The sequence below is a fragment of the Oncorhynchus kisutch genome, linkage group LG9, assembly GCF_002021735.2.
Source record: "Oncorhynchus kisutch isolate 150728-3 linkage group LG9, Okis_V2, whole genome shotgun sequence".
NCBI lineage: Eukaryota > Metazoa > Chordata > Actinopteri > Salmoniformes > Salmonidae > Oncorhynchus > Oncorhynchus kisutch.
In genome coordinates, this window is record NC_034182.2 from 3568651 (window position 1) to 3592825 (window position 24175).

The 24175-nt window shown below is 43.1% G+C and overlaps 2 protein-coding genes across 3 annotated transcripts in view; one reads left to right on the forward strand and one right to left on the reverse strand.

The window, feature by feature from the left end:
• LOC109896272 (pleiotrophin-A) overlaps positions 1 to 10238 on the forward strand; it is a 46508-nt gene extending 36270 nt beyond the window's left edge. Inside the window, exon 5 of the mRNA XM_031831545.1 lies at positions 7766 to 10238. Coding sequence (XP_031687405.1) covers positions 7766 to 7821 — 56 coding nt within the window. The 3' untranslated portion in view covers positions 7822 to 10238. The remainder of the gene's footprint in view (positions 1 to 7765) is intronic.
• Positions 10239 to 17124: 6886 nt separating this feature from the next.
• Positions 17125 to 24175, reverse strand: part of LOC109887850 (muscarinic acetylcholine receptor M2) — an 82492-nt gene continuing 75441 nt past the window's right edge. For both annotated transcript variants that reach the window (XM_031831546.1, XM_031831547.1), the window contains exon 3: positions 17125 to 18815. In XM_031831546.1, coding sequence (XP_031687406.1) covers positions 17234 to 18751 — 1518 coding nt within the window. In that variant the 5' untranslated portion in view covers positions 18752 to 18815 and the 3' untranslated portion in view covers positions 17125 to 17233. The remainder of the gene's footprint in view (positions 18816 to 24175) is intronic.

A 24175-nucleotide genomic window follows, 5' to 3' on the forward strand; every position in this document is an offset into this window, starting at 1 on the left:
AGTGGAGTGGAACCCCTGGCTTGGGTAATGGTTCTCGGAAAAACTACAATATCGTTCACATAAGCCGAGCAAAGCCTATTTAGGATGTCACATGTAAGGAATCTGATCCAAATTAAAATCATATTTGTGTTGGTGTATTTCTTCGGTGTATTTCAGTGACAGAAATAGCAAGGTGACACACAGAAATAACATTACTTCTGCAGTGATTAACATTTAATGGTCATTTCTATACAGTGTGTGTGTGTGTGTGTGTGTGTGTGTGTGTGTGTGTGTGTGTGTGTGTGTGTGTGTGTGTGTGTGAGCGAGGAAGCACATGTACAGGATTGTATAGCACTGTACCTGTATGAATGATCATATACTCCCAAATGAATCCTGTGTGATGGAGGCCAGTCCTGTTTTAAATCGGGCCTACTGCCCTGGGGAGGGTGAGAACCACAGTATGAAAGAAGGAGGGAGGGATGACGGTGGAGAAGAAGAATGGAGAGAGTTGAAAAGAAAGACCTGCTATCTGAGAGTATGATTTCCCATGTCTGCCATTTGACAGATAAGCCCTGGTAAGCTAAGGGGTTACTGGGAAACAGAGAGGCTGACGATGTTTGTGTGTGCGTGTGTGCATGTGCTTGCCTCTGTGTGTGTGTGTGTGTTGGAAGGGGATTCCAGGCCAGGCAGAGTCACAGAGGAGGGATCAGAGGACTTGTAATGAACCCCGACTACAGAGCGAGGGACTATCCTACTTCCGGCTGGGGCCACCATATCCATCCAGTCATATGTACAATTCTAAACAGCCACCTTGTCTGCTGCTGCCAGGAGCAATGGAGAAAACATCTGTCAGGCCCATAGTCTTGAGGAGACAATGCTGTGAGGCAGCGAGGGAGCGATCTGAGATTCAGTGTCAGCTTCTCCCTTGTCTAACCTCAGGTAGAGACGGGCCCCACGGAATGAAATGGAAAGGCTGGAAAACAGAGAGTGACCGAAATGAAGCAGAAATTAAACATTATGAATACCTGTCGAATTCTCCTATTCTCCTCCCTCCTTACCCAGAAGAATGAGCAGGGGAGCCACAGTGGGGAGCGGAGAATGTCAGAGATGATTTGGGGGGAAACAAAAGGCTTTATAGAGATGAAAACCCTGTGGCTGCCGTCGAGGAGTTCTTTTGGGGCCGGCGATGGTTTATCATTCCCCTGAGAAGGGATGTGTCTTCGTGTCTCTGTGTACCAGACAGCCCATTCAGACACTGAATTCAGTTTTATTGCACTCAGCCTGTTTCATGGCATCCCGGTTCAAAACATAATCTCTCAGAGCCGCTCTGATTATTATGAGTCTGTGTCAAAAGTGCGGTGGCAGAAATGAGAGCGGAGAGAGCACACAGTAATGTGCCTATGCAGCAGAAAGCACTCCGGCATGGTGAGAGCTCCAATCTCACAGACGGGGCTCGCAGAGGGAATGTGATTCTCTCTGTCTCCCTAGGGAGCCAAACGTGCTGACAAAGGCAAAGGCAAAAACACAGTTAAACAAATTAAAACTGTCCAAACAAATGGAGCGAGGAGCAATTTTCTGTGTTTTTGTATGAACACCCACATCCCAATCTCCAAACTCACAGAACTCTCTCGGCTTGTCCACAACATGCACTGCAGAGGAGGGGCCGTGACAATTGCAATACATGTGCTTATGAGAAATGTATAGATCAGATAGCAGGTCCCTGGGGCATTGATGTCAGCATTATATTTCAGGAGGATTCGAGTGACAAACATTATGCATTTTGGTAGCACAGGCAACATCTGGTAGGTTATCACCAATCAGTTAGACACTTGCGATTCATGAGTCATCTCTAGGTCTGTACATTGGCCTGAGGCATATCGACCCTTACAACGGGTTCATTTATACCCACTTATTAATGATTTGTCAATTCTATACAAGTAAGGAATCATTACTTCTGTATTTACCGATGGATTGCATTGTTTGTTTATCAGGGATTAAAGATTAGCATCGGGATGATTTACAATAGTTTATATGCTGATCATCACATTCTTCACATTAATGCTCCACTGCTGATAGGATGTATATGACTTGGCTTGGTACAGTATATGACTTGGCTTGGTACTGTATATGACTTGGCTTGGTACTGTATATGACTTGGCTTGGTACAGTATATGACTTGGCTTGGTACTGTATATGACTTGGCTTGGTACTGTATATGACTTGGCTTGGTACTGTATATGACTTGGCTTGGTACAGTATATGACTTGGCTTGGTACTGTATATGACTTGGCTTGGTACTGTATATGACTTGGCTTGGTACTGTATATGACTTGGCTAGGTACTGTATATGACTTGGCTAGGTACTGTATATGACTTGGCTAGGTACTGTATATGACTTGGCTAGGTACTGTATATGACTTGGCTTGGTACTGTATATGACTTGGCTTGGTACTGTATATGACTTGGCTTGGTACTGTATATGACTTGGCTTGGTACAGTATATGACTTGGCTAGGTACTGTATATGACTTGGCTTGGTACTGTATATGACTTGGCTTGGTACTGTATATGACTTGGCTAGGTACTGTATATGACTTGGCTAGGTACTGTATATGACTTGGCTTGGTACAGTATATGACTTGGCTAGGTACTGTATATGACTTGGCTTGGTACTGTATATGACTTGGCTAGGTACTGTATATGACTTGGCTAGGTACTGTATATGACTTGGCTTGGTACTGTATATGACTTGGCTAGGTACTGTATATGACTTGGCTAGGTACTGTATATGACTTGGCTTGGTACTGTATATGACTTGGCTTGGTACAGTATATGACTTGGCTAGGTACAGTATATGACTTGGCTAGGTACTGTATATGACTTGGCTTGGTACTGTATATGACTTGGCTAGGTACTGTATATGACTTGGCTTGGTACTGTATATGACTTGGCTAGGTACTGTATATGACTTGGCTAGGTACTGTATATGACTTGGCTTGGTACAGTATATGACTTGGCTAGGTACTGTATATGACTTGGCTTGGTACAGTATATGACTTGGCTAGGTACTGTATATGACTTGGCTAGGTACTGTATATGACTTGGCTTGGTACAGTATATGACTTGGCTTGGTACTGTATATGACTTGGCTTGGTACAGTATATGACTTGGCTAGGTACTGTATATGACTTGGCTTGGTACAGTATATGACTTGGCTTGGTACTGTATATGACTTGGCTAGGTACTGTATATGACTTGGCTTGGCACTGTATATGACTTGGCTTGGTACTGTATATGACTTGGCTTGGTACTGTATATGACTTGGCTTGGTACTGTATATGACTTGGCTTGGTACTGTATATGACTTGGCTTGGTACTGTATATGACTTGGCTTGGTACTGTATATGACTTGGCTTGGTACAGTATATGACTTGGCTTGGTACTGTATATGACTTGGCTTGGTACTGTATATGACTTGGCTTGGTACTGTATATGACTTGGCTTGGTACTGTATATGACTTGGCTTGGTACAGTATATGACTTGGCTTGGTACTGTATATGACTTGGCTTGGTACTGTATATGACTTGGCTTGGTACTGTATATGACTTGGCTTGGTACTGTATATGACTTGGCTTGGTACAGTATATGACTTGGCTTGGTACTGTATATGACTTGGCTTGGTACTGTATATGACTTGGCTTGGTACAGTATATGACTTGGCTTGGTACTGTATATGACTTGGCTTGGTACAGTATATGACTTGGCTTGGTACTGTATATGACTTGGCTTGGTACTGTATATGACTTGGCTTGGTACAGTATATGACTTGGCTTGGTACTGTATATGACTTGGCTTGGTACTGTATATGACTTGGCTTGGTACAGTATATGACTTGGCTTGGTACTGTATATGACTTGGCTTGGTACTGTATATGACTTGGCTTGGTACTGTATATGACTTGGCTTGGTACAGTATATGACTTGGCTTGGTACAGTATATGACTTGGCTTGGTACTGTATATGACTTGGCTTGGTACTGTATATGACTTGGCTTGGTACTGTATATGACTTGGCTTGGTACTGTATATGACTTGGCTTGGTACTGTATATGACTTGGCTTGGTACAGTATATGACTTGGCTTGGTACAGTATATGACTTGGCTTGGTACTGTATATGACTTGGCTTGGTACAGTATATGACTTGGCTTGGTACTGTATATGACTTGGCTTGGTACTGTATATGACTTGGCTTGGTACAGTATATGACTTGGCTTGGTACTGTATATGACTTGGCTTGGTACAGTATATGACTTGGCTTGGTACAGTATATGACTTGGCTTGGTACTGTATATGACTTGGCTTGGTACAGTATATGACTTGGCTTGGTACAGTATATGACTTGGCTTGGTACTGTATATGACTTGGCTTGGTACTGTATATGACTTGGCTTGGTACTGTATATGACTTGGCTAGGTACTGTATATGACTTGGCTAGGTACTGTATATGACTTGGCTAGGTACTGTATATGACTTGGCTTGGTACTGTATATGACTTGGCTAGGTACTGTATATGACTTGGCTTGGTACAGTATATGACTTGGCTTGGTACTGTATATGACTTGGCTTGGTACTGTATATGACTTGGCTTGGTACTGTATATGACTTGGCTAGGTACTGTATATGACTTGGCTTGGTACAGTATATGACTTGGCTAGGTACTGTATATGACTTGGCTTGGTACTGTATATGACTTGGCTAGGTACTGTATATGACTTGGCTTGGTACTGTATATGACTTGGCTTGGTACTGTATATGACTTGGCTTGGTACTGTATATGACTTGGCTTGGTACTGTATATGACTTGGCTAGGTACTGTATATGACTTGGCTAGGTACAGTATATGACTTGGCTAGGTACTGTATATGACTTGGCTAGGTACTGTATATGACTTGGCTAGGTACTGTATATGACTTGGCTAGGTACTGTATATGACTTGGCTAGGTACTGTATATGACTTGGCTTGGTACTGTATATGACTTGGCTAGGTACTGTATATGACTTGGCTTGGTACTGTATATGACTTGGCTAGGTACTGTATATGACTTGGCTTGGTACTGTATATGACTTGGCTTGGTACTGTATATGACTTGGCTTGGTACAGTATATGACTTGGCTTGGTACTGTATATGACTTGGCTTGGTACTGTATATGACTTGGCTTGGTACAGTATATGACTTGGCTAGGTACTGTATATGACTTGGCTTGGTACTGTATATGACTTGGCTTGGTACAGTATATGACTTGGCTAGGTACAGTATATGACTTGGCTAGGTACTGTATATGACTTGGCTTGGTACTGTATATGACTTGGCTAGGTACTGTATATGACTTGGCTTGGTACTGTATATGACTTGGCTTGGTACTGTATATGACTTGGCTTGGTACTGTATATGACTTGGCTTGGTACTGTATATGACTTGGCTAGGTACTGTATATGACTTGGCTTGGTACTGTATATGACTTGGCTAGGTACTGTATATGACTTGGCTTGGTACTGTATATGACTTGGCTAGGTACTGTATATGACTTGGCTTGGTACAGTATATGACTTGGCTTGGTACTGTATATGACTTGGCTAGGTACTGTATATGACTTGGCTTGGTACAGTATATGACTTGGCTTGGTACAGTATATGACTTGGCTAGGTACTGTATATGACTTGGCTTGGTACTGTATATGACTTGGCTAGGTACTGTATATGACTTGGCTTGGTACAGTATATGACTTGGCTAGGTACAGTATATGACTTGGCTAGGTACAGTATATGACTTGGCTTGGTACTGTATATGACTTGGCTTGGTACAGTATATGACTTGGCTAGGTACAGTATATGACTTGGCTTGGTACTGTATATGACTTGGCTTGGTACAGTATATGACTTGGCTTGGTACTGTATATGACTTGGCTTGGTACTGTATATGACTTGGCTTGGTACTGTATATGACTTGGCTTGGTACAGTATATGACTTGGCTTGGTACTGTATATGACTTGGCTAGGTACTGTATATGACTTGGCTTGGTACTGTATATGACTTGGCTAGGTACTGTATATGACTTGGCTAGGTACTGTATATGACTTGGCTTGGTACTGTATATGACTTGGCTTGGCACTGTATATGACTTGGCTTGGTACTGTATATGACTTGGCTTGGTACTGTATATGACTTGGCTAGGTACTGTATATGACTTGGCTTGGTACTGTATATGACTTGGCTTGGCACTGTATATGACTTGGCTTGGTACTGTATATGACTTGGCTTGGTACTGTATATGACTTGGCTTGGCACTGTATATGACTTGGCTTGGTACTGTATATGACTTGGCTTGGTACTGTATATGACTTGGCTTGGTACTGTATATGACTTGGCTTGGTACTGTATATGACTTGGCTTGGCACTGTATATGACTTGGCTTGGTACTGTATATGACTTGGCTTGGTACTGTATATGACTTGGCTTGGTACTGTATATGACTTGGCTTGGTACTGTATATGACTTGGCTTGGTACTGTATATGACTTGGCTAGGTACTGTATATGACTTGGCTTGGTACTGTATATGACTTGGCTTGGTACTGTATATGACTTGGCTTGGTACAGTATATGACTTGGCTTGGCACTGTATATGACTTGGCTTGGTACTGTATATGACTTGGCTAGGTACTGTATATGACTTGGCTTGGTACAGTATATGACTTGGCTTGGCACTGTATATGACTTGGCTTGGTACAGTACATGACCTCGCTTGGTACTGTATATGACTTGGCTTGGTACTGTATATGACTTGGCTTGGTACAGTACATGACCTCGCTTGGTACAGTACATGACTTGGCTTGGTACAGTATATGATTTGGCTTGGCACTGCATATTGGCTAATGCTGCATTGGTGGTGAATAGATCGATTCATGTGCTGTAAATTTAAATCCAATTTGGATCGTTCTAATATGTTGCAGTGGAGCAGCAACGTACAGTAGTATTGATGGAGTGTTTGTTTATGTTGAGGACGTTTTTCTCAGATTAGCTGGAGAGGGTGGCAAAGGCTTTCATCAACAAACTGACGTGGGAGGACCTTAAATTAGTGGCAGGTGGGAACTTGCTTTAGATCAGGTACAAAACAAACAGGTGTTGATTAGCCAGTTGACATCCTCGTCTGTTACCGCCCACCAACAACATCCCACCCTGTAATCTACAATGATAGGAGCTCCTGGGGGAAACAGACTTTAGATGAGTCCTGCCTTTTCCTTGTTGTTTACTTTCCCCCTCACGCTCTTCTAAACACAGACAGACATGCAGACATGCAAACAGGCAGACAGGCAGACAGACTAGCAGACAGACACACAGACAGATAGGCAGGCAGACAGACAAGCAGACAGGAAGACAGATAGATTAGACAAGCAGACAGACAGGAAGGCAGATAGACAAGCAGACGTGCAGACAGATCGACAGATAGACAGATGGATAGATAGATAGCAGAATATATGTATGGAGGGTGGGGTATGTTGCTCCTGTTCATCAGACCAGAGACTGGGGTATTGACTGCGGTTCCTGTCATGGCTGTCAGGTACTAAAGCCACTCTTGTGGGACGATGATAAAGCACTTTTCATGTTTGTCCACATGCACAGTAAACCTGCAGTCCTCAGGCCAGCGGTAGGATTAAAAACACGACTGACTGCAGGGTAAGTGACAGTATGGATGTAGATTCTAACCTGATGCCCACCTGTTCTTGCAGATGCCAAGAAGCCGAAGCGGGATGGGAAGAAGAGGGAGCGCACTCTGATGGACTAGTGGTGCATCATGGGAATCAGGAAATGGAAGTTGATGCTTATACTGCCCTATCTCAGCATGGTTCCTATTTGTTTGTCCTGTAGGTTTATAGGGGCCTGTAGCAGCTACACAACAAAGAGTTGGATAGTAGTGATAAAATGTATTTCTTTCAAATTTCTCATAGGAAAATCTTGTAGGCGATTTCATACTTTGCGTGAATAATACAAATTAAGCATTTCGTACTAAAATGCTTACCTTATAAAAATTTTCAGGATCATTTTTGGAAAGTCAAAATAAATTAGATTTTTGTTCATATTACATAACATCCTTTTTGTTTGAGGTGACAAAACGATTCTCACTCAAATAACAAATAATTTCTTGCATGTCTTGATTTAAAGCAGCTTAAAGTTAAAACCTCATGCCTTTACTGGGGTTTTAAAGGTTATTCAACAGCAAAATTGCTAACAACTTTTCTAACAGTTTTTGAGGGCATACATTAATAAGAAACATAAGTACTCATTGATGTAAAGGAAATTCCTTTTCCAATGTTATCTACAGTGAAAGATGTAAACTTTTGTCAACTTTTGTATAAATGAGCTAATGTTCTGTACAGCTGTTAGTGTGTAAGAGCTTGTGTCCAGTATTAGTTCTGGTTCTCCTGCTATTATACCTCACTTTGTAGTTCCCCCGCTCTCCAGTTGAACTCTGAGTAAAACTGTTATTGTAGTTTACAACTGGAGTTGACCTGTCCTAATCATCGATTACATTAAAAAACAACAACTTTGAAATGATGTCCAAATATGTGTGATGTTTACTCACCCTGATTGAAGTAATTTCATGTTCATATGAAATTATGGAGGCTTAATATGAAAGCTATTTCCAATTCCGACCTAACAAGATACATTTCTCCACACCACTTTATCATTTCAATAATCTGGACACAAAATGCCATTAAACATTTTTCATACATTTTATTTGAATTGATTTAAAAAATGAATACGCCTCCATAAATCCACTGAATATGGTTCATATTTTACAGCTTCATAAGTGAGTGAGTGGCCAGTGATATTAACACTCAGCTTCATTTTCCAGAACTATTAAACAATCAACTAATGGCGCAAAGGAAATCATTAACATTATTACTGTACATTAGGGGTGAGGGAGTATCATATTAGGACAAGGGAGGGTGAGAAGGGAAGGGAACATTCAGATAGCTATTAAACATGTGTAGACTTATGTACATTCCAACTGTACCTCATCCAAATGACATATAATGTATACTATCGAGATATATACAATTCAAATAATACGCTTTTAACAGACAATATATCGACCGTATTAGGAGCCATGAGGCACAGCGGATGAGAGCACAATGATTCGATTTACATACTGACGAAAATGAAAAATTAACACCCTGTACACTCGTAAGAAAAAAAAAGGTGCTATCTGGAACCTTAAAGGGTTCTTCGGCTGTCCCCATAGGAGAACCCTTTTAAGAACTATTTTTGGTTCCAAATAGAACCCTTTTGGTTCCAAGACAGAGCCCTTTTGGGTTTCATGTAGGACCCTTTCCACAGACGGTTCTACTTGGAACCAAAAAGGGTTCTCCCTGGAACCAAAAAGGGTTCTCCTATGGGGACAGCTGAAGAACCGTTTTGGAAGAGTGTACACTGCTGTATATACATTTTCCACAATATAAGTTTTCATCATTTGTATTCCATTTGTCCATTTGAAGAGATATTTAAATGAAGTCGCACCTACAATGGTTCAAAATGGTTCATTCCCTCGAGACAAGACTTTGAATATGTTTCAATAACAATTCCCCCTGATATCTGGAAGAGGTCCAGATGTTTCCAATACTACACTGCATGTTGCAGCAGCTGGTCTCACAGTTTCTCCCTACGGTCAGTCTGTGTCCCTTTTCACTCATCACTCATTTACAAGTTGAGACAAAATGGATGCCGAACACACATCCCTTGGCTGATCATCAGCACTTCATTGTTTGTCAGTAATGGGGGGTTTTCTCTACAGATTCAGCAGGTTACTACTTGATTCTCCTCTTCGACTGATCGTCAGTCTCACAAAGCCCAAACATGGGACAGAGTAAAAAAAAAAGTTAAGTGGGACAGTTGAGTGTACTTTAGTTCAGTTTTAAATGTCACACGGCAGTGGTCCGTTCTCTCAGAATTGCATTTGTTTTCTCATTCGCTAAACAATGTTTCTTTCTTTCCCACCATAATATTGTCACTCCAATAAACACATGTTCAGTCTGGATGCAGTACTCATCTAACACATACTGATACACTGTTCAATTCTAGATTTTGTACAACAATATAATAGATATAGCTTTATAAAAAGTGATACAAAATGTACAGTATGGTGATCACATTGTGTTTACATGTGTTTAGGCAAAAATAAATGTTTGTCTTGTAAATCTTTATCTTTCAGAGTGTGTCTTTGGAAGCCACTTGCTTTTGAGACACTTTTCAAACAGGGAATGTGAGGTGAGGACAGAAGCAACATTGTTTGTTGAATCCTTTAGTGTTTCTTACCCCCCTGGACGCAATGTGTGGCTTGTGTTTCTATGGGGTTGTGTTTATTTACAGATGCCACTTGGTGCTTTGACATGCTAAGGGTCTCTTATAGAGTAAAGCAAAGCAAAGCACACACACTCATTTGTACAGACAGACAGACAGACAGACAGACAGACAGACAGACAGACAGACAGACAGACAGACAGACAGACAGACAGACAGACAGACAGACAGACAGACAGACAGACAGACAGACAGACAGACAGACAGACAGACAGACAGACAGACAGACAGACAGACAGACAGACAGACAGACAGACAGACAGACAGACAGACAGACAGACAGACAGACAGACAGAGATGCCCATAGGGGGCATAGAGACAGGTGCCCCCCTCAGATTTGTCATGTTTAATTAATTTATATGTATGTATGTATGTATGTATGTATGTATGTATGTATGTATGTATGTATGTATGTATGTATGTATGTATGTATGTATGTATGTGTGTGTGTGTATGTGTGTATGTGTGTGTGTGTGTGGGTGTGTGTGGTTGTCGTTGTTTTCTCTGTAATATTACTAGCCACCTAGCAATTCTATAAAGTTGGTTTTAGCCCAGATAGGTTCCCAATCTCCCGACCGCATAAATAGCTACCATGAAGCCACTTCAGGCAATCAAGTTTGAGTAGCTAGCTTGTCTAACTATCTTAGCTGGCATGCCTGCTGGCAAGGTTGGCAGACTTTAGAAAAGCAATCGTTTACTAAATGTACTGAATAAGACTCACATTCCTTTAATCTTTTACCCAGATTTTAGCAGAGATGCAGAGAAGCATATTTAGTTTGTTTAAAAAAAGAACCACCAGTAAGGAGGATACAGACACCTCAAGAGGTATGTGTAGATATGCAGAAAAATAGACACATTTTGACATATAATGAAGCATAATTATTATGTCTCTAGACTGCAGAAAAAAAGCTATTTCAGGTGTTTGAAAAATGTCAAATTAGCCCCTCTCAGGACCACCCCCAGCCGTCTTCACATACATTTTTGGGGTGCATGACATCCCTGCACACACACACAAACACACACACACACACACACACACACACACACACACACACACACACACACACACACACACACACACACACACACGTTAAAGTACCCTCCAAACCTCCAGGGATGAATTAGATACGTTTTCCCCCTTTTACAAAACCTATGCCTTCTACGACCACAACGAAGGAGAAAATAAACATTTTAGACTTTAGATGATCTTGTGCTTTTCTACATCTATGACTGTCACCTTAAATTGCACCACCATCTAACAAAGATTTCATCAACTGAAAATATAAAACATCCATTTAAACATCAATGAGCAATTATAAGAATGGGTAATAAGTAATAAGGCACTTCAAATTGCTCAGTATACAATGTGGCGATATATTTGTCTGTTCAGATACACTTCATATACCACATCGCCTTGGAAACACGGCTAGAAGTGGCAGAAGTAGCCCAACTATCTCAACTGGAAACAGAGACTCAGGATGCTCCCATCTCAATGGGTACTAACTCTCTGCACAAGAACAGACCAAACAACACAGTAACAATCTAAATAAATACTCTTTCACACACTTGTCAAGTACTCTATCAAAACATCACAATTCTAACTAACTAACTACTAAACCAAAACAATCCCCCAACATTTAATCAATCACAATCAAACATTTAGGGAAAAATACATCTCCCTAATAAGGTTTAGCCCTTTGAAACAAGCCGTGTGAAGAGGAGCCCAGCTAGCTCAGACGGCACATGATGATCTGTTGACACCATGGAGACAATGTTTATGTGATGAAAGGGAAATATACAGTACCAGTGGAATGAGGCTCTTTGTACGTTGACAAGTGAATCCACTCAATGAGAAATACACCCCCCCACATGGACAGAGAGCTATGTCCTGTTGTTACAGTACGGTAATAAAAAGTCTAGCCAAAATCCATCTGAGAGTTACTGTACTCCATCACCTTGTTTCCATCATTCTCTAGACTATACAGTAACGTGTGATTCCTGAAGGACGGGTTATTTATTTTGTGGAAACCTTTGGCTGACCCCCTTTGGCTGAAATGGCTGACAGTATCCAAACATGGTACCTAAGATGTGAGAGCCTGTTGTGTATCCTGTGGACGACAGGCCGCCTCTCTGCAACTGTGACTACAAATGCGGACTTATCAGACCGTACAAAGTGGACAGCGCAGGGTTTCTTTAGTCCTGTTAGTCAAACGACATGCTGTTGACAGGTGAGGAGTGCTAAAGGGGTGTGAGCTTTCCACTTTGTCTGAAAGCAGCTGAAAGAGCATTCCGCTGAGACACAGTGAGTGACAGCCATCTTGTCTGGGGGCGGTGAACCCTGTCCCTCCATTGGTGATAAATGGCTGTCACTTTCCATCAAACACCCGGATAACTGTTCTCTAAAAAGACCCAGACCACCAGTTGTGTTGGAGAGCACTTACTTTCCTGCTGGTATCACTCAAACAACAGCTTAAACTGAGCTGAATCAGACATTCCGTTCTGGGAAACTAGGAGGCTCTTAGCAACACCAACCACTGAGACATGTGACAGATGACACCCAGACATGGGTCCACTTATCAACCTGACGGATGGCTGGATTGTAAACTTGGATGGGTGCCTCGCGCACACTGCTGGGCTCAGGCAGTTGAACAGATTGACTGAATTATACGTGCCAGGCTTCCAGAGGACAACCTGCATTTAAATAAGGAAGATTGCAAGGATTCAGAGGATCTTCATACTCTTCCACTTCCTTTGCCATCACTATTTCCATTAAAAGCAGAATTTATTAATAATTACTCATGACCTAAATTTTGTGTTATTTTGACGCCTCTAGTGAATTTGCAGTAGGTTGCGTTGTCTTTTATCTTTATAATATTGGGGGCGATGTTAGTCATAACAATGTCATTAAGGGGGAGGAGACATTGGGGGACAATGTCAGAGAGAGAGAGAGAGCGAGAGAGAGAGAGAGAACGAGAGAGCGAGAGAGAGAACGAGAGAGAGCGAGAGCGAGAGAGAGAACGAGAGAGAGAGAGAACGAGAGAGCGAGCGAGCGAGAGAACGAGAGAGAGAACGAAAGAGTGAGAGAGAGCGAGAGAACGAGAGAACGAGAGATAGATAGAGATAGAGAGGGATAGATAGTAAATGTAAATATGATGTTCCTTATGTTTCACAGGCCTTTAAACAATGCCTGATATAGGGGACGTCACAGTCACACATAACGGGATTAGGAGCAAGTGGGACACTAAGTGGGACGGGAGGGGATGGGCTGTGTAAACCGAGCACGTAATAGCCAATCTTTAATCTCCAGTCGGTGCTCCACATCATTTTATAATCTGATCAGGCTCATGGTGAGTTTCCATTAAAGGCCTGTCCCATATCTCTCTTTAAGGTGACTGCCTTAAGGGGCTGCTCAATGCTGGTGTCATTTTCTGTTAAGCCCCCCTAGCAACCAACGTGGCGACCATCCCATGGCTACTTTATATTCATTACTTAAATTGGAATACATTAGCATGTCAGAGATAAATGGACTGTGTTGAAGATCAGCATACGGTGTGGACGAAATGAATGGACACAAACAGTATGACACAAAAACATGGGAATTCTAGTATTGTATTATTTCTAACGTCATTAGACTGTGATCTCATTAAAACAGACATACACAAACAGTACAGACTTCATCTATATTCTATATTCATGTGATGAAACACACACACACACACACACACACACACACACACACACACACACACACACACACACACACACACACACACACACACACACACACACACACACACACACACACACACACACACAGTCTTGTACAGCTAACCTTGTGGGGACACACAATTCAGTCCAATTCAAAATCTTATTTTCCCTAACCCCTAAACCTAAACTTAAAACTAACCCTAACCCATACTCCTATCCTAACCCTAACCTTAACCCAAAAACTTAGCCTTAACTCTAACCCTAGCTCCTAACCCTAACCTTAACCTAAAAACCTAGCCTTAACTCTAACCCTAGCTCCTAACCCTAACCTTAACCCAAAAACCTAGCCTTAACTCTAACCCGCGTGCGCTTGTTGCAAAATACATTTAAACATACATGTTATTCAATTATTGCACGCCCCACTGCTCGCAAGCGCCAACGAGCGTCTGCGTTCCCAAGCACTAAAATATACGTTTTATTTGTGACGCTGAACACGGTGCAAGTCCTGCCTCTCCCATCTCCTCATTGGTTTATAGAAGCAGATACCCATGGGCCATCTCCTCATTGGTTATACCTACGTGGGTGATTGAAAGATGAACTGAGTTCGGTTGGTCGTCGATGTAACTATAAACTACATAAGTCCAAAAAAGTCAAAGCCTGGAAGGAGGAGCGATGACCAGAAATGATTCGGTTGACCGTTTTATGTGTGGATTAATTGTCGGAGTAGAGGACCTTGTGCACTTCAGGTAAAATAACAACTCAACGTTTATATCCCAGGACAAATTAGCTAGCAACAGCAAGCTAGCTAGCTAAATTGCCATGTTTAATGCTTTTTGACCTGTCCCCAAATGAATATAATTGGTTCAGAGTTTGTTTTGATATTTTTACCTGCGTGTCTTGATCGCGTTTGGGGGCACAACATCAATTTTGGCACGATGGCGCACGCGTGCGGCCAGTTTGGGTATGGTGTAACCCTTGCTACTAACCCTAACCCTTAACATCATTCTAACCTTAACCCTAAACCCCCTAGAAATAGCATTTGACCTCGTGGCAACTAACAAAATTTCCCCAGTTGTTCAAATTTGGTTTGTTTACTAATAGTTAAACATGTCCACACACACACACACACACACACGCACAAATGCACGCACACACGCACGCATGCACACACACATGCACACACATACACACACACACGCATGCACACACGCACACACGCACACACACACACATGCGCACACACACGCACACACACAGATGTAGATGAATTAGTACATCTAACATCGAGTAGCCCTTATAATTCACAAGGCCATGGCCTGTGATTATTGGTATTTAACCCCATTCCGGAATAACAACAGAAACATGGACTGAAATAACCTCTAAAATCTCCACGATATGACACTCTTTCAATCCCTCTACAACCTTGGTAACCCCTACTCAACGAATACAAACCACCTCTGATGACAGCAAGAGAAAAATACAACCCTTTTCAATCTCTCTCTTCATTATCAGTCAGGACTGACATACAACAGGCTCTTGTCACAGGCGGTAACATCTGCAACACAGCGGGATTAAATTATGTTGAAAATCCAATCTCAGAGGAATATCCAACTCACCCCTGGAAAAGCACAAGATCCCTTCCTGTATAATTGAATAGGCTTTGGCTCCAAGCCCCTGCCAACTGCCACCCTCTGAATGTATTTACAAGCTCCAAGCATCAACACACTTTTAGAAAACAGGCTCCTAAAGGGTGCTGAAGCTGTCCCCATAGGAGAACCCTTTTTGGTTTCAGATAGAACCCTTTTTGTTTACAGGTAGAACTATTTTGGGTTCCATGTAGAACTCTCTGTGGAAAGGGTTCTACATGGAACACAAAAGAGTTCTACTGGATCCAAAAGGGTTCTACCTGGAACCAAAAGGGGTTCTTCAAAGGGTTCTCCTACGGTGACAGCCAAATAACCCAAATTCTACCTTTTTTCCTAAGAGTTTAGACTATCTGACTAAAAAAATATCTTAATATACAATCAAATAAACGTCAAACTCTTCACGTAATGAATTGTAAGAGATCAAATCGCCGATCATCTAAAAGTATGTGGAAAACGAATAGCAAGCTAAATAATGTAATTGAACAATGCCTTTTTGGATATATTTTTAAATGATCTATTTATTTGTTTACTTGTGACCTTTTTTCAAAACAAGTTTCCTAACCTCAGTCCTGCGTTGTGGTGAGAGGTGATCCTGGCCTGGTCTCTGTCCTGCTATGCCCTTCAGGGGCCACTTATGGTCCATCCCTGGAGATAGGAAGGCTCCCAGCCATGTTACTCAGTCGTATATGAACATGTCAGAGAGGAAGTTTAGACAAGCTGCTCTGCTTTGTGTGCCGCCAACACAGAGTGCCACCGGCATACAGATAACAGTTTGTAGTATGTTCTGTATGTCCTTGTGCTGTCTTTACTGGCGGACATCTCCACTGAAACTGTGTGATGGATCATTCTGTCACGCTCAGACTGATGCACACACACACACACACACACACACACACACACACACACACACTTAGATTTTGCGTATACATTGATATATACAGGTTTCTTTTTTTTACACTGAATTTCAAACGGGAAGTACGTGAATTCAGTCAGCCCTATTTTCCCTTAGAATTCGTCTTGTGCAGTGCAGAGCTCTCTATCCAACTGTCCTTTTCATGTTCAGTCTATTTGTTCTCCTGGCTGTGTGCTTCTTTGTAAGTCTTATGTCTCAACAGTTGCATCACAAATCTCATTCATCAGAGCCAAACCCAACATGGCTGCAGGATACATGTTCTCTTATGAGCCGTAGAGTAAAAACAAAGGAAAGGGACCACATCATAAACCTCTCTCTCTCTCTCTCTCTCTCTCTCTCTCTCTGTCTCTCTCTCTCTCTCTCTCTCTCTCTCTCTCTCTCTCTCTCTCTCTCTCTCTCTCCCTCTCTCTCTCTCTCTCTCCCTCCCTCCATCTCTCTCTCTCTCTCTCTCTCTCTCTCTCTCTCTCTCTCTCTCTCTCTCTCTCTCTCTCTCTCTCTCTCTCTCTCTTTCTCTCTCTCTCTCTCACACACACATGCTCACACACTCACATCCACACTCGCATCCATATTCATCTAGCTGACCTAATGTTTTTGTATTGGCAGAGGAGGAGATGTTTGAATGTCTTTTTGAAAGTGACATTGCAGAGGGCATAGCAGGCGGGGTTAATGGTGCTGTTTATGTAGCACAGCCAGTAGCCGATAGTCCAGACTGTGCTGGGGATGCAGCTGGAGCAGAAGGTGTTGATTAGCACCATGACATTGTAAGGGGTCCAGGTGGCCACAAAGGCCACCAGGATGGCCATGATGGTACGGGTCACCTTCTTCTCCCGAGACGGTGGCGCTTTCTTCTTCTTGGGCGGCTGCTTGGTCATCTTCACGATTTTCCGCGCCACGTGGTTCTGCTTCTCCGTGGCGGGGACGATCTCCACCGTGGCGTTGGAGGGCGTGTAGCAGTCCCCCTTGGGAGACTTGGTCTTAATCTTGATGCAGGTGAGTTTGGAGCCGCCCGCCTTGGCCCGGTGGCGGGTTGGCTGCTGAACGAGCTCGGTGTTGCAGTTTGCCCTGGATGGCACCGCTTCTTCTTCTTTGTGGTTGGACGCCGCTGCACTGCCAGATGTCGAGTCGTTGGAGCTCTCTTTCTCCTCTCTGTGGGCACAGTTCTCCCTACCCCTGTCCACGCCCTCCATCTCCCCCTCTCCACCCGTGGTGGACGGGCCCTTGCCGTTCTGCAGTTTACCATCGTGCTGGTTGGCCACGTCATCTATGGCTTCGGTCCTGCCCTGCTCTGTGTCCTCTGCTGTCACGTTGTTGTTGATGGGCTTGGCAGAATTACTGCACCTTGCCTGCTCATGGGACAGGGCCTCTGGGTTGGGCCCTGACGGCTTCCTGGTCTCCTTCTTTACCCGGCTTTTACTGGCTATAGAGATCTGTATGTAGAGAATGACCATGATGATAACGGGCAGGTAGAAGGCTGCGATGGCCGTGCCGAAGGTGACTGCTGCATTAGAGAAGAACTGAATGTAACACTCCCTCTCAGGCACTGTCCGCCCGCCCACGATGAACTGCCAGAAAAGGATGGCCGGGGCCCACAGAATGAAGGACAGGACCCAGGCAGCAGCAATCATCATCCCTGCCATCTTGGTGGTCCTTTTGACAGGGTAGCTGAGGGGCTTTGTGACACAGAAGTATCTGTCAAAACTGATGATGAGTAGGTTCATGACAGATGCGTTACTCACTACATAGTCCAAGGCTAGCCACAGATCACACACCACAGGCCCTAAGGGCCAGTAGCCAATCACTATGTATACTGTATACAAGTTCATGGAACACAGCCCAATGATTAGGTCAGCACATGCAAGGCTGAATAAAAAGTAGTTGTTGACAGTCTGTAGGTTCCTATTGACCTTAATGGAAAGCATGACCAGGATATTTCCAATAACGGTGACCAGGCTGAGGGACCCAGCCACCAATACGATGAACACCACCTCCACAGTCTTGTATGGGCTTTCAGGTTCAGTGACAGGCCCTGCGTCATTGCCTTCTGAGGCATTCCAGTAGGTGAAGTTGGTGAAATTGAACATCTCCATTGCATCTGGTCTTGGGGATGTTCTTCTATTCAGTTGGAGTTCAGGCTTTGAATCGCCTTTGCACCTATGGAGGGAAACAGAGGAAAACAATGGATTAGATAATTAAGTAGCCTACATGCATCCATCAAAATTCGAATTTAGAGAAACTACTGAAAACTAGGGCTACTCCCACACATATAACATCATTAACATGTATCTTTATTTAATAATAATGAATGTGTGCGACAAGGTGATTAGCGGAGATGTGCTATGAAAACAAAGTTGTTTACAAACAACGACGAGGACTAATGAGATTGTCAAGTTAAAACAAGACATTCGACAACTTGCTGGTGGTATACTGCTGTTGAAAACAGGCCTGGTAAACAACAACTATTGTAGCCTACATGGGAGGAGATACTTTCAACAGGACAACGAGACAACCAGAAGTTGGAGAGGAAGCCACATAATGACAACAGTTACAAGAGAAGACCCTTTTTGTCTCAACAAAAGAAAACACCGCAAATGAGATGTATTTCCTCCTATTGTTTCCAAAAAAGCAATTGAATTGACAGACCAATACATTTGTCTCTTGTGTTGTGTTAGGTTATCTTACATGCAACAACATCTATTACTGGTAGGCGATGATTCAGTGTAGGCCTAACAGGGCCATGCAGACCTAGCAGGAGCTCCCCACATCTACAGTACCAATGCACTCTCTCACTATGCTGTTCCTTCCACCATTTCACTTGATGTTTTCACCCTGTACCTGATAAGCTACGTGCGTTTCAGGCAGGTAAGAGCTGGTAGTATTATATCCAGCTGTGTTTCAGGCAGGTAAGAGCTGGTAGTATTATATCCAGATGTGTTTCAGGCAGGTAAGAGCTGGTAGTATTATATCCAGCTGTGTTTCAGGCAGGTAAGAGCTGGTAGTATTATATCCAGATGTGTTTCAGGCAGGTAAGAGCTGGTAGTATTATATCCAGCTGTGTTTCAGGCAGGTAAGAGCTGGTAGTATTATATCCAGCTGTGTTTCAGACAGGTAAGAGCTGGTAGTATTATATCCAGCTGTGTTTCAGACAGGTAAGAGCTGGTAGTATTATATCCAGCTGTGTTTCAGACAGGTAAGAGCTGGTAGTATTATATCCAGCTGTGTTTCAGGCAGGTAAGAGCTGGTAGTATTATATCCAGATGTGTTTCAGGCAGGTAAGAGCTGGTAGTATTATATCCAGCTGTGTTTCAGGCAGGTAAGAGCTGGTAGTATTATATCCAGATGTGTTTCAGGCAGGTAAGAGCTGGTAGTATTATATCCAGATGTGTTTCAGGCAGGTAAGAGCTGGTAGTATTATATCCAGATGTGTTTCAGGCAGGTAAGAGCTGGTAGTATTATATCCAGATGTGTTTCAGGCAGGTAAGAGCTGGTAGTATTATATCCAGCTGTTTGGGGGACGGGCTCTGCAGCTCAAAGAAAAGACAAATTGATCCATGTGTTTTCAGGCCCCTAGTATTTTACCTTGTTTCGTGGCCTGTAGTCTATCCTGTTAGCCTGCCTCAGACGAAGCTACCAGTCTCACGGTAAAGTGTTTGGAGGGAACATGCTCTCAGAGGGAGGCTCTGCACGTTTGCTACATCTCTGACAGTTTAATAATGGTTCAGCCGATGGCAGGGCGATCTCATTTGGTGTACAGCATCTGACTGAGTTACTCAGATTGTCTCTGAGTAATTTGTCACTTTGAGTAGTTGTTTTGTGATACTGGATGGTTCAGGGCCCTGTTTGACTGTCACAATGCACAATTGGTTTATGTGAATGAGACTTAATGAGGAGGTATTGGCTGACAGCTCATTATCTGACACTGAACAACTCCTTCTATCTTAGGTCCTGCTTTTAGGCTTTTCCCCCTTTAACAGTTGAACACAGCCTCTGAATAACTAGCGATACAGTAATGTACTTATCTGCTCTGACAGAAATCCCTAATCATTGCATTAGGCACAGAGCTAAGCTGGACTAATCCCCATCAAATGTTTAAGTCCACCAATTTATATGTTAAAACATCCAACAATACAAACAGGACACACTTGTGGCTCACTAGAGAGAAGTGGATTAGAGAAAGGAAGTGGATGATTCAGTGAGGAGAGACTGAGGATGGGGGAGTCAGTATGTCCCTCGGCACATCTTTGTCCACCTCCAGCTAACATAAGCCTCGTTCTACACCTGAAATCTCTGCCATAAAAGCCAAAGCTTTGCCCTTCCGGAACCAAACAGAGACAGTCCCAAATCCCTTCTCTGTATTACCATGGCACATAAATGTGGCTTAAGGGCCTCTAGAGAAAGTCTTCTTCTAAATGTCTCCTCACCTTGTCATGGTGACATCACCCTGCTGAAGACATTGCATTCACACTCTACGGAGCCCAGCCAGTCAGTATTTGACATTTCCCTTGAGAGGATGGGACACAGATGCCTGATGCCCGATCCGGGGCTGCAGTCTGGTTACTCATTTGACTAAATGGGTAACACCTTATTTGTAGATGCTCTACGGACTATCAGTAACATTTCAACTAACTATCTACTAACCCTAACGCTAGTCCTAACACTAACCGTAACCCTTATCCTAACCCTAAACTTAAGCCTTACCATAGCCCTTATTTTAAACCTAACCTTAACCCTAGCAAGCAGTTGCTTATCAATAGATAATTTGTTGATAGTATGGCCATTTGTAAAGTATCCGGACTATCCAAATTAAATGTGACCTAGATGGTGTTCAACAAGTGAGTTGGGGTGGGCATTCTATGTTGTGTATTCTAGGTTTTGTATTTCTGTGTTTGCCCTGTTATGGTTCCAAATCATAGGCAGCTGTCGATCGTTGTCTCTGATTGAGAACCATACTTAGGCAGCCTGTTTTCCCACTATGGGTTGTGGGTAGTTGTTTTCTGTGTCTTGTGTTTTACCATACAGAACTGTTTCAGTTTTCATTTATTTCTCTTGTTCTTTTGTATTCAGGTTTTGGTTATATTTCATTAAAATATGGACACTTACCACACTGTGCATTGGTCCGATCTTTCCTAAAACCATTAAACCATGTTCATAGCACGTAATGACTACATCAAGCTTGGGACTACATACTTGTTGGATGCCTTTGCAGTTTGATTTGGTTGTGTTTCAGATTATTTTGTGCCCAATAGAAATTAATGGTAAATAATGTATTGTGTCATTTTGGAGTCACTTTTATTGTAAATAAGAATAGAATATGTTTCTAAACACTTCTACATTGATGTGGATGCTACCATGATTACGGATAATCCTGTGAATAATGATGAGTGAGAAAGTTACAGAGGGTCAGAGATCATACCCTCAAGACACTTGTCTTGCCCAACTCACGCCTCCCCCTTGAGCTTAATGAGCTGGCCTAGGTTATCCCTGCTTCACGGCTATTACCCACGGGCATTGACCTTCCAGCCCAGTCCCGATCCCAGCAACCCACTGATACCAGTGGCGTGGAGCTGGAGTGGAAGAAACCTTTTTATTAAAAACCACTCAGTGGGGTGTCCAGCTGAGGGGTAGGGCGACCCGTAGTTCATCAGGCTCTCCCAGGACTATAAGGCCAGGGAAACTATAAGTCCAGGGAAACTATAAGACCAGAGGAACTATAAGACCAGAGAAACTATAAGACCAGGGGAACTATAAGACCAGGGGAACTATAAGACCAGGGGAACTATACGATCAGGGGAACTATAAGACCAGGGAAACTATACGACCAGGGGAACTATAAGACCAGAGAAACTATAAGACCAGGGGAACTATAAGACCAGGGAAACTATACGATCAGGGGAACTGACCAGGGAAACTATACGACCAGGGGAACTATAAGACCAGAGGAACTGACCAGGGAAACTATACGACCAGGGGAACTATAAGACCAGGGAAACTATAAGACCAGGGAAACTATAAGACCAGGGAAACTATAAGAGCAGGGAAACTATACAACCAGGGAAACTGACCAGGGGAACTATAAGACCAGGGGAACTATATGACCAGGGGAACTATAAGACCAGGGGAACTATAAGACCAGGGGAACTATAAGACCAGGGGAACTATAAGACCAGGGAAACTATAAAACCAGGGAAACTATAAGACCAGGGAAACTATAAGACCAGGGGAACTATATGACCAGGGGAACTATATGACCAGGTGAACTATAAGACCAGGGAAACTATAAGACCAGGGAAACTATACAACCAGGGAAACTGACCAGGGGAACTATAAGACCAGGGGAACTATATGACCAGGGGAACTATAAGACCAGGGGAACTATATGACCAGGGGAACTATAAGACCAGGGAAACTATATGATCAGGGGAACTGACCAGGGAAACTATAAGACCAGGGAAACTATATGACCAGGGGAACTATGACCAGGGGAACTATAAGACCAGGGAAACTATAAGACCAGAGGAACTGTAAGACCAGGGGAACTATAAAACCAGGGAAACTATACGACCAGGGGAGCTATACGACCAGGGGAACTATAAGACCAGGGGAACTATAAGACCAGGGAAACTAGAGTGATGGTATACTTTCTACGCTTCGCAACTGTTATTATTAAATAAATATTTTGTTTTACACCTTCGGGTGTGCGTCACATACCCTTCACCTGTGGACCTGGAGTTACTCACCGTAATGGGACCTAGTGTCCCACGACATTGAATGGTATAGTCACCGTGTCATGCCTTAGTCCCACGAGACTAAATGGTATAGTCACCGTGACATGCCTTAGTCCCACGAGACTAAATGGTATAGTCACCGTGTCATACCTTAGCCTAACATCCTAAGACATTGCTATACACACCCCATGCATGGACCCACATGGTAACAAAGAGAGGAAGCCCTCTGTTTTATTTTGGTCACTCTAGCAAGTGGAAATCCACTCCCTGTTTTTATTTAAGCAAAGCGCTTTACAATCAGTCTACTTGTCCTATGGATACCCTAGCCAATCCTAGGGTATCCAACCCGATCCTGCCCCTCCCCAAACCCCCAGTCCCCGTTGTTATTATCTTCTTCCAGAATGACGTCAAAAAAGGGGGTTAGTAGAAGGTCACGTTTCACTGCACATCGCCTCCGTTCTGGTAATTCCCCGGGCTCCACTTTTGGGTGAAGGTGAAGGTGCTGACGATGGAAGTAAGCTTGCTGATGCTGCAATCCCTGGCTGACCGCGAGCAGAGATGCTCGGCCCTCTCCTTCCTGTTTTTCAGATTTTCACGATGAATTCCCGCTTTTATAGCCTCCTGCTCCCTCCGACCCAGAATTAGCTGTAGCTCAGCAGGAGTGAGAGTTACATCCAACCCCCGAGTCACGACACATGCTCACCTCTCACCATTACCAATAACAGGGGAGGTTAGTATGTCTCGGGGGTATGATCTTCAACCGTGTGTAACTTTCTCACTCATCAGTAT